This window comes from Catharus ustulatus, chromosome 1 (assembly GCF_009819885.2).
Source record: "Catharus ustulatus isolate bCatUst1 chromosome 1, bCatUst1.pri.v2, whole genome shotgun sequence".
Taxonomy (NCBI): Eukaryota; Metazoa; Chordata; class Aves; order Passeriformes; family Turdidae; genus Catharus; species Catharus ustulatus.
The window spans coordinates 34547296-34564063 of record NC_046221.1 but is presented as its reverse complement, the minus strand read 5'-3'; the positions used below and the strand labels follow the sequence as shown (position 1 = coordinate 34564063).

General features: G+C 42.6%; 1 protein-coding gene across 2 annotated transcripts in view; it reads right to left on the bottom strand.

Annotated features, from left to right (window-relative positions):
• The window catches only part of SNX10 (sorting nexin 10), a 34953-nt gene extending 19660 nt beyond the window's left edge, over window positions 1–15293 (bottom strand). The window contains exons 1-2 of one of the 2 annotated variants that reach the window (XM_033070829.1): window positions 15252–15293; window positions 75–130 (exon numbers count right to left, since the gene is read on the bottom strand). In XM_033070829.1, coding sequence (XP_032926720.1) covers window positions 75–98 — 24 coding nt within the window. In that variant the 5' untranslated portion in view covers window positions 99–130; window positions 15252–15293. Of the gene's footprint in view, window positions 1–74; window positions 131–2837; window positions 2861–15251 lie in introns of those variants that run through there. The other variant, XM_033070836.1, reaches the window with a different exon arrangement.
• Between the last annotated feature and the right edge of the window lie 1475 nt (window positions 15294–16768).

Sequence of the window (16768 nt, the reverse complement as noted above, 5' to 3'; positions counted from 1 at the left end):
ATGAACCTTAATAAAATTCAATCCACAACTGTCAAACTTGAATCCTTTTTTATTAAAGCTTAGATACAACTTACCTGTTTTTCATGTTTTGGTGTCATCTTCACTGGTTTATAGTAAAAAAGAAATCAACCTGGAAAAAAAGAAAAACAGAATAGACATCAGATTGGTATTTAGTAGTTATTTAAAGGTCCTTATCACTTTTACTCTTTATCAGTAGACAGTGGGAAAAGCCAAGCTTAGAGCCATATATAGCAGAAAACATGTTTGCTTTACCAGTATTTCAGAATTTATTAATTTTTAAAATAATCCCTTTTTAGAAACACTGGGCTAGTCCCCTTCTCTATATATTTCTCATACTTGACAGTCCAATGATGCTTGTTCATCTCTGGAAGTCAGTGCTTTTCTTCTCTGCTCCAAGAGTCATCTCAGGGTTCATCCTTGTACCCACCTCCCAACAGCTCTGCTCAGCCAGCATTCCCAGTGCACAAACACAGCCGAGGGAGTGCTGCCTGTGCCTCACTCCCAGCTGCCCAAGCACAGACCTGTGTGACTGCAGATGAGGTCCAGAGACTCTAAACCATCTGAGTCAAAAGAATCAAATGCCTGTCTCAACCATTTTCCTCAAACCCATCCCTCCAGAGAACTGGAGATACAAACTGCTTGGATCCTGCAGGAGAGAGCTAAAACTCAGGCTAAATTTCATGTTTTCGAACCTCCATATAGGGAATGGTATAATTAGACCAAATTGATACATCCTGTCATTAACTTATATTTTAAAGCTACTCTTTCACTGAAAATCACGAATTTTTAACTGCATCTGCAGTCCAATAAACTGGACAGTTTGCTCAGGACAGGTACCCACGTGGGAAGAGCAGGACAGCTTTATTTACTTGTCAGCTTATATACACACCACCTCCTGTTTAGTGATACAGAGTTTGAAGCTGCTCTTGTTATTATATACAACTGCATATTTAGGTCAAGCCCAGCCAAGGAGTGCTGAATACCCCACCCCTGCCCAATGCCTCTTGCAAACACTTTCAAATTACAAACTCCACCCCTTTTAATAAAGGAGGGCACAAAGATAAGCACACATACATTTCTTTGACCAGGAAATTACTCAGGAGCAAACACTTCGTTGTCAAACTTCTGTAGGGTCAGTCATATCAAAATAGGATACGCTGTTTCCAAATAAAAATGACCATACATAAGACAACATCCTAAAGGGTGCATTGTATAGTTTCCATCTCCATAAAGACCATCATTTCCCTTCTATAGCTAGAGTGGTACTGATAAAATAGGAATATCAAAAACACACTCAAATTCCCTTTTTTTAAAAAACTCTATTTATGTATGCTTAACTAGCATGTATGCTCCGAGCTGAAGTTATAGAAGAGCACTCAAACACTTCTTGCTGCACAGGTTCAGCAGTCAAGCATCTCTGCAAGATGAGGGTAAAAATTTGGCTCACTGGTGCTAATTGCTGTTAATGCAAAAGTACATTAGGAACTTTCCTTTTGGGGAGATAAACAACTTTTACCTCGCAGGAGAGCACAAGCACACATCACAGACCTTTAATGGAATAAATAATCATTTAGGTTGTCTCCAAGATCAGAAGAAGGCTGTTGTAGAAAGCAATAAGGTCTTCCCTGAGCCTTCTTTTCTCCAGGCTGAGCACCCACAGGTCCCTCATCTGCCTCTCATAGGACTCACTCCCCATACCCTTTCCCAGCTCCGTTACCCTCCTCTGGACTAGCTCCAGCACCTCCATGTCCTTCTCCAAGTGATGGACACAGAACTGGACAGGGGACTTGAGGGGCAGCCTCACAAGTGCTGACCACAGACAAAAAATTCACTGTGTGGGGCTTGGGCTGTTTGAAGAAGATTCTTTCTGCTATCTCTCCTCACTGACTGTATCTGTAAACCTATATAGTTTGATGTTATTTCCCCCCTTCTGATATGGTTGAATGTGCTGCATATTTTTCTCAATTTTTTTTCCAGTTATGTATCTTTATTCCATCAAATTCTGCAGTGTGTTTCTCTCCTGTCTCTAAGCTGATTTAAGTGAGAAATTATGCAAGCCCAAAATATCTCATTCCTAACACTGCTAGTGAATGACAAGGCTGAAATAGCACGTTTCATTTTGTCATCTGTTTTTCTAATGACCGAGTTATGTGTTGGTGCAGGTTAGCAAGAACAGCTTAAACTCCAAGCAGCCACCACAATTTAAAATATTTAATGGCAAAATATTAATATTTCAACACCAAAAAACTTCCTAAAATATTTAAAATACATCAGTTTTACATCAAGTAATTTGGAAAAAAAAAATCAATAATGGAAATGCAACTCCCCCCCCAAGCTGCCTTTTTTCACTGATTTCAGTGAGATTGCCCAGTCATGCTGCAGCCACTTGCAAATATACTGAATGCAGTATTCTGTCTGGTAGCAAGATATATATTTGGGAACTTCTGTAACACAGAGAAGCCAGTGAAGCAGAACACATAGTGAAACCAGTGAAACTTCTGCTTTAAGAAGTTATCTTTTTATCGTGAGAACTAACTACCCAAAACACCAGTGATGGAGAAAAGCAGCCATCAGAAGACAAACAGAAGGCTTTTGGTCTTTTTACTCTAAACAAAATTTCCTCTGACAAGGAAATGAAAAAACAGAATCAAAAAAGCCAGTGGTTGATCTTTAGTTTTGATAAAACACTTTCTGTTGAGACTGGGAAACCACCACCCCCCACACCCCCCCATTGCTTTAAGTAAGTTTTTGTTCTGCTTCTGATCCATTATCAGTCTGAAGACTTCCTTTTCCTTTTATTAGTTTCATATACTTACTATATCAATTGCTTCTTGCAGGACATGTTTTTTATGGTTCTTAATTACATAACCAACAAAACTGCCAGGGAACAGCTGCACAACTGCTAACAACAACCACTCAAAAGCAAAAAGATTACGTAGGATGAATTGCCATACTTCCTGTGCCTAAAAAAGAATCAGGAAGAAGAGGGAGGAAAAAACCACAAGTACTGCAGTACTTTTCTTAGGGAAAACAGATAAACTGCAGTGCTCTTCTTAAGAGTAATAGATAAATAAAATCAAGTCTTATATTTTATGTACTATTTTAGAGATTAGTTTCTATTTTAAAATCTAAATTAAACCAGATAATCTAACATTACTAGGGAAACACCCTTTTATCATGCAGATGGACTGATCCTAAAGGAGGAAGTGATTTCTCCCCAGCATTCCCAAACTGAAAGATGAAAAATCAAACAGCAGCACAGACAAAGATCACATCAACTTGCTCCAAGAACAGCATGAACAAATGCAAGCCCTCCTGGCTGCCTCACCAGTAGCTCTATTTAGCTGCACTGAAATTTTACAATTTCACTCATTACTGGGCAGTGGCCCATGCAATATCCTTATCTGCTCTGGGAGTGCTCACACATTCTATGTGGTCAGTGTTTCCTCTCAAGGATAAATGCTGGTAGTCAGCTCATCCATCCATCCACCCATCCTTGGTTATTTCTAATCATGTAACTAAATTATCACCTTCGGGCTTTAATGGGGAAACATGATTTAGTTTTAGACCTTGGTGATGATTGAAAGTACTATCCAGTCACAAGCAAAGTCCTCAGCTGTGCTTTCGAGGTTGTTCCCACCATCAGTATCAAATGAAATTTAAATTCAAGGTTTCAGTATGACCGAGAGAGAGAGAAAAATTGAATCTCTAAATGCTTACAAATCTTTCCTGCATTTTATGTTTTGCTCACCTTAAGATTCAAACAAAGTCATAATAATTTTCATTTACAGCCTGTAGAAAGTTCAGCTGCATCCATACATGGAGTTCACTGTCAAAGAGCCTGCCCATGTGCACCTGGCCACACCATGCTCCTGAAAGGCAAGTGATCTGTATGGATTTGTAAGGAAAATATACATGCAGGGGTGATGGTGGAAGGGAAGGAACAAGAAGAATAAATAAGAGAAACTCTGGAGAGTTCCAAAAACCCCTAAACCTATAAAACCACACCATTCTGTGTTGCCAAATTGACCACATTCTAACACAGCTTGGCATTCACAGCAATTGAGTACATGGCTATCACAGAACTACTGCACTTGCTGATGTGAAACATCTTCCTTAAACGCTGTTCCTCAAGCAGGGACTTTCAGTCAATCCAGAGTAACTCAAACTCAGTGTAAGCAAAACCCATCTACTTCCCCTGTTCCACCTTAACACTTGGGGTCAACCCAACTGTACTGATCAGAATCAGGAGTTCACTTCTGTTCTCACAGTCCATGAACCCAATGGTGAGGACTGAAACTCCAGACTGTGCAGGTCACAGAGCATGTTCCCCCTTTTGTCTATCCTCATGGTTATTTGCCTCACCCTCCCTCAGCAAATTACCGTAAGGATCTGTTGGTCAGAAGTGAAAAGAGTATGAAAGATATCAGCATTTTCATCTAAATTCTACACATCAGTCAGGAGTTCACAACCTGCTTAGCAAAGTTAGCAAAAGTGAAGTACCCCCTGAACAAACCCTTCTCACTTCCCAGGGTCAAGGTACCTGTTTCATCAGTTTAGTATCACAGTAGGAGCAGAATCACCCCACTGCTGAGCAAAAAACAAACATGGCTTTTAAAATAGCAAGAGCTTTCCAAACCACTGACATAATTCACACACCTTCCCTTCCACCACAATGCAATGCAGAAAAGCACTGCCAAATACCATGCCTTGATATGTGGCTGCACTTGAAATTCCCAGGCATTGTTGCCAAGATGCTTAGTTAACTACTCCTTCCTACGGAATTTCACTCCATTTGGTTTCTGAACACTTGTTTGTGGCCATGAGGTATAAGACAGCTTCTCCTTAATCATTACATTAGCATTTCTCCCTAGTCAGCCATTCCCTTGCCCTGCAATCATCCTGGCTATTATGACATGTTTTACCAGAAGAATGAATCCAGATCATTAAAAAAAGGAGAAAAAAAAAAAGGACAATATATAAGAAATTTTAATTTCTTTCAGTTCAGAGGAACTTGAGAATCAAAGAGTTAATGAAAAATACTAATTTCCCTCTACCCTCCAAAGTAAATACATCACAAGGATTACAGTGTCAGGTGTGGGTCACAGATTTCCAATTACAGTGGTATTATACCACACTTGGAATTGCTTCAAGTTAATACCATATTGCTGGACAGCAGCATGACTTATGTGCCAAGCCTTTCTGAAACCTCTAAAAGCCTGAAGATAAACAAGGAAGTACTAAGAAATCTGTTCAGAGTAGAAGAGAGTATCAGATGTTTCCCCATTCTCTTTTTGTCGTTGTTGGGTTGGGTTGGTTTTTGGGGATGAAGGGGGTTTTGTTTGTCTTAGTTTTCGTTTTTCAGGCTCAAACTGCAGACATACACACAACCACAGGACTTCTTGACTATTCTGCAGTTTCAGTGGCCTGCTGATCTCAGAGCAATTATTACTTTGGTTTTCTCATAAGAGAAACTACTGGTAAGGCTAACACTGGCATCTTGGGATTTTAGGCAATGACTCCAGAACAGGGACTGTGGGTCAAGTCACTGAAAGAACAGCACCTGCCAGAGCTGGTCATGGTAATTACTTATTACTCAGGGCTAATGCTTGCCACTGCTTCTGCAGACAACCAGGGGACCACTCAAAAACTTTCTTGCAGCTATAGATCCTGTGTTATCCAGGTAGCCTGTCAAACTGGTCTGCCATGTGAGCCTGCCTTTGCTGCTCTTTTCCAATTCTTATGGTGCATAAGAAGTAGATTAAACTACGCAAAATGATTTTGTGGCATACATAATCAATAAGGTTTTGTTGCTGGGATGTTTTCAGAAGCTGGACAAAGAGAAAAGATAGTCTTTGAAGGAAGCATTGGTGACCTTCAAGGTAAAGTTTCAGTGAGTGTGCTTGCTCCAGAAAGCTTCTGAGATCCCTTGAGTAAGAGAAATCAATTTCAGGAGAAACAGCAACCTTGGCAAGCCCACAAATTCAACCATCTCTTCAGCTGTGGAAAACACTCAACATGGAAAACATGCAACAGGCACTAGGCTTCTTACTGATACTTACACAGAACAGGCACACCACTGGCACTGGAACTACCTCTGAGAAGGGAATGGAGCAAGTAATTTCCAGGCTAAACCACATGCTGAAGAGCACTGTGTGCTTTGCAAGTGACAGGTCAGTTCAGCTGCAGAAGTGATGGTTGAGCACATACACACTGCGCACTCATAAACCATACACCAATCTTACTAGGTACACCAACGAAGACAGATAAGCCACCCCTAGGTATTTTTTACGTGATGTGAGTTACAAATAACACAGCAGACAGTTGTTATTTTGGAAACCAACAAGGTGGGAGTTGAAAACCGAGACTAATGTATCAGCATTTCAGAATACAGATTAAATTCCTAGGAAAAGTACTAATGCTGCTTCTGAAGGAAGGTTCAGAGAATGTATATATGTCTTTCTTTCAAAAATTCGCGTTTTTTCTCAGGAATTAAGTATTTCATTGCATTAAATCAAATTAAGTCACCTTAAAAATAGTATCTTTCTCAAGGTATCTCTGTAATCATTAATTTTTACTTATCACAGGAAAAGAAGGGCTGATGGAAGCTGTATCTCTGCTGCTGAGTAAGCGGAGCAAAAGTCAGCAAATACTATGCAGTCTTATCATTACACTTCCTTCTCTGTCTCTCAGATGCAGAGGCTGCCATCACCTGACCCTTTCTTTCTTGACTCACCCACTTGAACACTTTGAATCTCATGTACCAGAAACGTCTCATTTTTTTGCTTATCTCAAAATCTTTTAATTTATTATATGATTTTTGTCTGCTGCTTGAATTGCTGTTACTTAACACAACATGTTTTAGCTTGGCTTTTTTCCAGCTGTGGATTTCCTTATGCTATCAAAATATCTATTTTTGTGATGTGCTACCTGCTCCAGTCCAGGAAGTGTTAGTGTTTGGTTTTGTGCCCAGAGAGGAAAGTAAAGCAAAAGTTATAGTTTTGGCCACAGCTGCAGAATTAGAAGTCCCAATCTCATGACGTGTCTGGGGAGATGGCTGGGAAAGACCCAGCACAGATATAGTAAAAAATAAAATGAACAGCTAAACAGTAACATCCTGAAACAGACGCATCCTAAGCAGTCTGTATAACTGCAGCTCAAAAGAGTGGGTAAGATAGGAAATACTGCAGTGTGCCCACAAAGCATTTTGATCAACTCTCTTCAAACTGTTGTGTCTCTTGTGTCTTTTAAGTTGACCAAGCCCATGACAGATCATTGCAACAGCACAGCTGGATCAGACTGTCAAGTCTTTCACACTACGGCAATTCACTCCTTGGGCTCTCTTCCCCTGAAGAATGCATCAGATGGCCCATCACTGACAAAAAATTTTACCATCATCACATTTATGCAGCTGCATCCACATATTGCAATTTTGAGAAACAAACAGCATTTAGCAGGAGAAGCTTTTCATGAGATTGACCAGTAAGAAAAACAAGCTGAAAATGAGTGATTTATCCATACACTTGGATTTTCTACTTCTCATTTATTTTCTGCCTACTGAACATTAAGACAGGATTTTGGTTGCTTTCACCCACTGCTGCACCCTGACTTTTTAAGATGGATAACAGCTTTTGGCTAACTCCTCGCACAGGAGGCTCATCTGTGACGTGGCAAACTGCTTTACACAGTTGTGAGAGAACAGGAGGAACAGCAAATACACAAAAATGGGAGGGAGAGAAAAAAAGCAGCACTTGGGTTTGGCTGCTCTGCCATCACAGCCAAGTCAAAGAAGTTGCTGGTCAGCCTGAACTGTTCAAGATAAAGTGATAAGAGAAGTAAAGGTAGAAAACAGTGCTTGCAGGACAAGTATGGCTCACAGCTTACTTTCACAGTGCCCAAACCCATGTGATATTTTTCCAACAATGAATTCAAGTAGACCACTAAGCGATCTGAACAACTTCTGCCTTCAGAAAGATTTCACATTCACAGAGTGGGTACTGCTGAAATGAGCAGAATGCACAGATCTGTAAGGCAAGCCTATGGGACAACAGTGGATCGAGAGAAAACTGGTTTGTGTTAAATAACACTTATTCCAAGTTCACTTAAATATATTTACTTCAGGCCAAAAAAAAGCACAATCCAGTCTTAAAACAGAACAAGCATCAATTCATATAACCACACCTTTAACTAAACCAGATGAAATCTACACCCTATGCATGGACATATTAGAAGTATTACTTTGTGGTCCTACTATTAAATCCATACTAAATGTCCATCCCATGGCTGGTAGGATCTGATAACCACCAAGAGATCCTCTCCAGCTCTGATGGTTTGTAGGAACACAGAGATGTTGCAGGGACAATGGTTTTTTGGCCCAGGGCTGCACACAGATCTCAGAATGAAACCGCAATCACGGCACCTCGATGAAACCAATGGACCAGACCAAGCAGGAGCAGAAGGTACCAGGCACCACACACCCCCTGCAGCTGGAAGCCCATAGAGGAAAGCCCCACTGCAGGTATCCAGCCTACTCCTCACTGCCTGAAGCTCTTCTGCAGAACCAACACAGTTAGGTCACCTAGTGCCACTGGAGATGTAAACAACCATTACTGAGGATGCATTTCTGCTTCGTAGGTGAGTTTCAAATCCTGCACCACTGCATACTTGGAAAGCACTCTGTAAAGATAGTACTGTCCTTGAAAAGGTCTGTATTATTGTTGTAGCAGGAGAACAGGAAGGAGAACGGTTAGAGGTTTTAGTCATATACACTAAAAACAACACAACTTTTGCAATTGTAAAAGATAGTTATTAACTGAGCACTGAAATCCAGAATTCCATCTGCTTTAAAGAGAGAATGAAGCTATTCAAGGTTGGAAAGTTATCTAGCTTAGCCAAGTTTACAGAGAAAAGACAGCACTCCTTAGAATTAAGCTTTGCTGGAAAGACAGTGAAAGGGCAATCATATACATGAACCCACTTATGATTTTTCCACTGTTAACAAAATTCTATTTCAGATGTCTAGGACAAGTCAATTACCACCCAAGGTTTGAATGACAGAAGCTCTAGTGATCCTTAGGTTGTCAAAATAAGTCTGGAGTGTCAACTAGTGTTTATATAGTGTTGTTCAGATGCTGTAAGTCCCAAAGCCTTATTTTTTCAAGCCCGTTAGTCTAAGAAAAGATATTTAATGTGTACAACTCGTCTTGGCCCAAAGGATCTATGGTTCTGGAAACCCTGGAGAAAAGGAAATAATCCTTTTTTGAAAGAAAATCATTTCTGACGTACATATGCCATAGTACAGGATATTGTTTTCCCAGTCTGACTGAAGCCTGGAGATTGCCTTACGTTTTCTTAAAAATAGCCCACAAGACTCTAAATTATCTTTGTGGTTATCTTGCATTAATTACAAGGTTTGTTGCAAATACTGATGGATAGTTTTCCTGTTTTCTCTGCAAGCTGACCTGGACTATTAACACCAACCTACCATGGTGTGCATTAAACCCCTGCAATTCAGCTGTGGAAAGCTCACAAAAAAAGACCTCTGCTGGGAGAGGATCTTGCATTTCTCCTCTAAGGGTTAGCACTGGATTACATACCTACTGTTGACATCTCTTTCCCAGCCAGCAGTGCAAACAGATCTTTCAATTTGGCATATTCTGTGATCATTTTCATCTACCCAGCAAGGGGGAGACAAGGGGCTTTGTCTCATCTGGAATGGGTGATTTGCCTTCCTGCCTCCCCAACTCCAGTCATACCTGCAACCAGTGGCCCAACAGATCTAACAAATGCCATGAGTCCTAAATCCTTGGGGAGCACAACAACTTGTGTCTCAGCCATTAAACAGCAGTCTTATTATTTCTGAAGACGTGTGAGGGTGTCTTTGGGCTGTGCATGAGAGACAAGGCTGTCAAGACTCAGCTGCTCTCAAAGCACGACTGCAATGACACTACATGCCAACGTGACTATTTATACACGAGTGCCTGGCACGTCATAGGCTCTGGCATTATCAAGATGTTCTTCAGTGCCTGAGACCTGCAGATATGTCCCTTCTCCCCGTAATCACTCCCCAACACCTCCACTGCCACTTCACCTTTTCATATGTCATTAGTAGAAATTCATTTCTTCTGGGGAAGGACACACTGCTCATGAGAAAACACAGCCTTCCCCTCTGGGAAGAGAACTGAAGATCTCATTAAACAGAAGCTAAAGTTATGACTAATTTAAAACCACACATCACCATTACACAATTAAAACAATGAGACTATTAGAAGGCAAAACTTATAACCTGGTGACTGCTGTTGTACACAAGAAGCAGGTGAGCAGCTTAGGCCTCCCTGAGGGAAAGGAGGAGCAGGAACTTGAAGGATGTGTGGGCAGCACACAAACAGAGGTCAGAGTAATTTACTCATTGTCAATTCTACAGTAAAATAGATGCTTTATTACAAGAGTAGAATATTTGGCTTTGGAACGTAGCTGTAGCTATAAGTGAGTGCATCTTCCTAGACACCTCTAGTAGAGAAGAAAGGGAAAGGAAGAAGTAATTTTCTTAAGCCATTAATCCTTTCAGTATCAGGAAACAGGAATTCCTTCACACCACAAAAAAGCAGGCATGGAGGGTAAATTGCTTCCTCTTTTTATGCACAAGAGAGAAGATCCATAATGAAATCATTGCTGGTTTACCTGTTCTCAAACAAATGGAACTTGCTGGTGTGCTTCCCGCCCCTCAGCTCTGTGACAATCTGTAACACCAGGCACATGAAGATGCTGGAGCAAAGAGAAACTCCCTTCAATCCTTCAAATGCTTCCTTTTGGGCCAGGCCCACAGGGTGATGCTTTCTGTAAGTTTTTTCAAGGTTCATGAACCTGTTGATGAATTCACCTGCCATACTGGGAGACAGTTTGACATAAGTGGAGGTGTCAGTGGGACAATGTGCAGCGCTGGTGTACTGTGGACACCTTGAGCAACACCTGCACAGCATTGATCCAGAGACATACCCCATTTAACTGCAGACTTTCAGCAAAGCAGGAGAAAACAAACAAGAACTTTATGTCTGTCCCCTAAGGAGTAAATGCACCAGAGAGCACAAAGGCTGGCAGACAGTGTGGGTTCCTTTCTCTGTGGAAAACAGGCCCAACAAAATCAGAAAGGAAACTGAAACCAGGAGCCCTGAGGACATTTACGGGTTCTGTGAAGACATTTCACTAATTAGGCCTTGAGAAAAAAAAAATACTGGTTTGAATTTCTCCAAGTTGTAAGAGGATCCCTGGAGGAACACTTTGAGAATTGCAGAACTATTTGTGATTTCATCATTGGATTATGTTTCATTAAAACTCCCACTGTTCTGCCTGGTCTACCGAAATCTGGACAAGTAGCATTCAGACAGCTAAACTTAGATGTTCGGCGTCTTTGGGAATGCTCACAAGGCATCCTACTTACTCTTCAGCTGCTGCTCAAGAAGAGGGTGGATTAACTGGAGGTCATGTGTCAGCCTCATGCAAGGGTTTTGGATCTATCTGGACAGTCACCCTGAAAGGCACCAGTCACATACATCAGGCCATTGGTCTGTGCCCAAACTGCTGGATGCTGCACAGGCAGCACTTTGGCGCTATGTGCAGTGTAGATGGATTTCTCAGGACACCCTGCTCCTTCTGCAACATCTCCCACCATGAGGGTTTATGCTGCGAGTGGTTTCAGCTCCAAGCTGTCTTTGCAGTATCTCTGCTCCTTCTTTCCCTCCCACAGATGCCTGATTTTAACAGCACAGAGAGCTGTTGACCAAGCGTGTGATTCAGTTGGAGCTTCTGCCAACAAGGAAATCGTGATGGCAGTCCGCTTTCTGTGGGTGGAGAGGTCACACCTGCAGCCACCAACCAAGTGGCACGACCAGCTTTTTATTTTTGCCTTCCTGTCTTTCAATGTCTACATACAAAACATGAATGTTTTGTAAACATACTAATCAAGGATTCTTCTGGCTTTCTTTTTTACCCCTCCAAGCTGGGGAAGAAGAATGCTTACGAAAGTTGTTTCTATTCTTAACTTCTGTGCAGAGATTTAGCAAGCAACGATACAAATATCCAGAGCCAAACACTACACAGCAAACTTGTGCATGTAGCTCCCTGTAGACACAAAGCATGATTTGCTTCTCTCTTCCAAGACCTATCTTGCCAAGAAGTCGGGAAATTCCTGTAGGACACACAGCTGTGCTTTTCTCTTTATATTTTTATTGGAAGAACAAAAATGTTGCTGGGGGTTTGGGTTTTTTTAGATAATTAAAATATGCAAAATGTTTAATGAGAAGAAAAAAAACCACAATATCCTAAATTATTGAGATCTCTTTTACTTCTCTGCTTACAAAAGCCAAAATCTTATGCACACTACACCACACATATGGAAATAAGATCCATGTGACACATGGCAGAGATCTGATACACTAAAGTTGTCACCTACTTCCAGGAAGCAAGAAACAGCTCCAGCAGTCCATGCTGCTGAGTAAATGTTCACGACTTTTTTCTTTGTGATTTATCATGGTGTGGGTTCTGTTCTTTTGGGGCTTTTGTTTGCATTCTCTTTTTAAATCAGCCCGCCAGAGGAGTGCTTCTTTCTTTCACATGGAGAAGTTACAAAATTGTGTGACAAAAGCAGAGGAGGTTGCAGTTGCCTGAAATTATGGCAATTAGGAAACATGCTGAGCAAAAATTGACTAAAATGAGGCCACAAGAGTGATTCAGCCCTTTAAGGCCACAACTTCTGCATTGGTACCCTTGAGAGCATCTCTCAGTGCCCAGGAGAAGGGTGGGTGGAGGTGAACACCACACTGAAGCAAGTGCCTGAACCGGAGGCTCAGTCCAGCAGGCAAAAAGCAACACTGCTCTGTGGCAGGGGCAATAAGCTGCCAGGAAGGAGGGAAGCACCAAGGAAAGGTGCTCTAGGCTTGCTATGCTCAAACTGATGGCTGCCATGGCCTGTGTCTGGGTGGAAAAAGCTATTCTGTAAGAGATCCATGTGCAGCAGCACGATGGATCTAAAATTTCTGTGAACACCCTTATTATGTTCTGCTCCTCACCTGTTCAGTGGCAGCACTGAAGTGCCTTGCATCAGTCACACCACCAGTCCTGGCTCAATGGTGACAGTCCTCCAAGAGATGACTTCACGTTTGCCAACTGATTGATTCAATGCTCCACTTGTTCTTATGCCAGAAAACTGCTCAATTTGACCCAAATCCTCAGTGTTTTTGCTCAGTATGGCATAGTGGTTGGGAAGGGAAATCTCAGGACACTTGGAGCCTTGGCACAGCAGGGCACCACTCACGTGTGACCCATATGCTGTACCTACACTAAAATCATCTCATCACTGTGGGCAGAGACCACAGAATTAGCTCAAGCAGCTACACCAGGGCTGGCTAACCTCCAGAACAGCTATTCTGCAGGAGCTTATGTGGAAAAGCACAGATGTTTTGCAATGGTAGAAGAGCACAAATCCTTAGTAGTAATATTTTCAAAAGATTTCCCTCCTCTTAAAAACAAATTAAATATAATATTTTTCCTAATAAAATTTAAAATCATCTATAATAAAGGTATAAGTATTTCTATTACTACAACCATGGTGTACCAATGCAAGATCTTTAAATTCATTAGAAGGCAAATACTCCTTAGATTCAACACAAAATACACATTATAAACAAGGGATTTCTGGACTTTGAGTCAAGCATCATAAATACCCCAGGCTGAGTCAGGCATAATTATTATTTGCATATTTCTACACAAAGAAAACATTGGTATTTCCACTTTTCTAAAAGAAGTCCAGTATTGTGTCATTCAGGAAAACCCTGCCTAGCATTGCTTTCAGTTTCAGTTGTCCCTAGCTCAAATAGGAAATCCTTCCCTTCACTTGAGCTATTTCTGTCAATGTGAGAAGCAGAGTGGGCAATGCAAACTCCAGCTGCAGTTTCCCTTGGGTCACGGGTGATGTGGGGATGCGCCAGGTGGGTGCCTCAAACAGACCCGAGTGGGCCAGACCCTGATGCTCAAGAGATTGGCTCCACATTTCTGCCTGCTTTTATTTATCCCCTGGACTCTGCCAGCAGAATTAGGCAATATTTACTCAGAAGTGCCATATCCTTGAAGGGCTGTGAGAACACCCAGCCAGTTGTCCAGACTGTGTCTCCAGGGGTGTGATCCCAGCAAGTGTGAGACAAGGAGCAGACACAAGGAAAAGCACTGGCAGCTGCCCTCTGCCTTTGTGCCCAACTCCGGAACGTGACCCAAGGCAAACCCAGCAACCTTCAGTCACTGGAACTTCCACTGCTTTATCAATCAGTTAGTTTTAATTGCATACTGTGCTTTCATAGGCTGTCTTCATTTTTCACTTTCACTTTTGTTCACTCTGCACCTAAAAATTTCTCATGCTGCTTAACTTAGGTAACACAGAATTTTAAAATAAAATAAGGCAGTCTCCTGACTAACAGCATAGTACATCGAATATAATGCATTTAATACAAAAACATGCTACGATGTACATTATATATTTGTATAGTGCGTGTATATTGCATACTATATAATGTATATACACAACAATAACAATACATGTATGTACAGTATATATACACACACAGAGCTTTAGCACACCCCTGTGATCTTTAGATCACCGTTGCCAAAGGCGATGGATTTGCTACAGCAAAACAAAGAGGAGCGGACCAAAACAAGATTAGCAGTTGCTTAAACCAAATCTTCTCCCTGCCCGGCGTTAATCATTGCTAAGGACAGGCAGTCACCGCGGCGGAGCCCTCTATCAGAGATCGGGGGGAAACACACTCGGAAGGGCCGGGAGGAGCGGGGCGCCAGGGCTGGTTGCCGGGTCAGGGCTGGTTACCCGGCCCGGGCTGGTTGCCGGGTCAGGGCTGGTTACCCGGCCCGGGCTGGTTGCCGGGTCGGGGCTGGTTGCCCGGCCAGGGCTGGTTGCCGGGTCAGGGCTGGTTACCCGGCCCGGGCTGGTTGCCGGGCCAGGGCTGGTTGCCCGGCCAGGGTTTCCCGAGCCGCCCTGAAGCGCGGCCGTGCCCCCGAGCCCGGCTGCGCCCTCCGCCACACGCTGCCCCGGCGGGCCCGCACCCCTCGCTCCCGGCTCCACACGCACAGCCCGCCCCGCCCGCCGCTCCGGTGGCCCCGGAGGGTCCCACAGGGTGTGACACCCCCGACCCCGCTGCGGATCCCGCTCCCGATCCCGCACGGCTCACCCGCCGCCGCCGCCGCTCCCGCCGCCGCCCGGAGCCGGAGGAGCCGGCGCGTCACCGAGAGCGGGCGGGGCCACGCTGCCCGCCCCGCCCGGGCCCTGGAGACCCAGAGGTGCCGAGGATGAGCGGCCTTCCTGGCACTTTGTCAGCCCCGCTTTTGGGAAGGGGAGGAGGCCGGGCCTCGGGGCCGCGCCCGTGGAGCTGTCCTGTGACCCGCATCCTGGTCGGATCCGCATCCTTATCAAATCCGCGCCTGAGGAGCGGAGCGGGGATGGAGCTGTCCTGTGACCCGCGTCCTGATCGGATCTGCATCCTCATCAAATCCCGTGATCGAGTCACCTTGAGTGACTCGGGCTCTTCGGTGTTTACAGCCTGTGACATCTCAGTTGTAGGCACCACATGCTCTTTGTGAGATTGCACCCTAAGAACGCATCGCGCTCACACTGAAAAAGTCCAGGTTTACTGGGAGATTTTAAGAAGCGTTTTAGTTAAGAAGAGGGGAAAAAATAAAGAAATTACAATTATCCCGGGAGTTTTTCGAGAAATGACACAGTAGTTAACGCTATGGTCTAGTTGACAAGGTGGTGATAGGTCAAATGTTGATTTTGATTATCTTGATGGTATTTTCCAGCCTAAATGATTCTGTTGTTCTGTCATTGATCCAATTAACTAGTTTCTAAAAGGTGAATGAAATATCTCCTGAAAGTTTATTTTCGGCTTTACTTGGTTTCTCAGGAAATCAGTGTTCTAGTAATTTTGTTGCCTCACTGGCTAGTTGTTCAAATTCCAAGAAGGATTTGAAATATATGATTAAGGTTGTGAGCCATCACCGGGAGATTTTCTTCATAATAGTGTTTATGCCACAACTCTGAAACCTTGGATTCCTGGGTTTTGGAATCTGTCTTCTGAAAAAGGGGAAATCATTTATCTGTGACAGCGCTTGTCTCTTGCTGTTAAGGCTTTTCTTTTGCAATGAAATTTGTTTAAGAATAACAAATGAAAGCACCTTGGAAAATATCCACTGATGAGAGTGGAAGGAAAAGAGTTAGTTTTCTGTTTCAATAAGAAGGGCTAAGGGTTTTGTTTCTGAAGAGCTTGAATGATCTTTGCTTATCTCAGTACTGATAAGAATCCCCAGAGGATCTGAGCAACTTCTCCTATTTTGAAAAAGAGAAATAAGTTTAGTACTATTATACCTGCTTACTTAATTTCTGAATACTGAAAAGGCTATAATATTTTTCCTTCATTAATCTTATTATTTATTAATCTATAATATTTTCTATTTTTTTTCTGCAAACTGTGGACTAATTTTTCCCATAATACATCAAAATATGAAGCAAGTTCTAGGATAAAAATTCTCAAAGAAAATTATTATTAATTTGTCTTGAGTACTGATAAGAACTCTTAAGCAAAACACTGCAGAGTCAGGTAGAGATCAAGATGAGCAACTATTGGAACATAGTAACAGGGTACAGAGAATTACAGGGATGTTACATGAAGTGTCTGCATCAGTTTTTTCC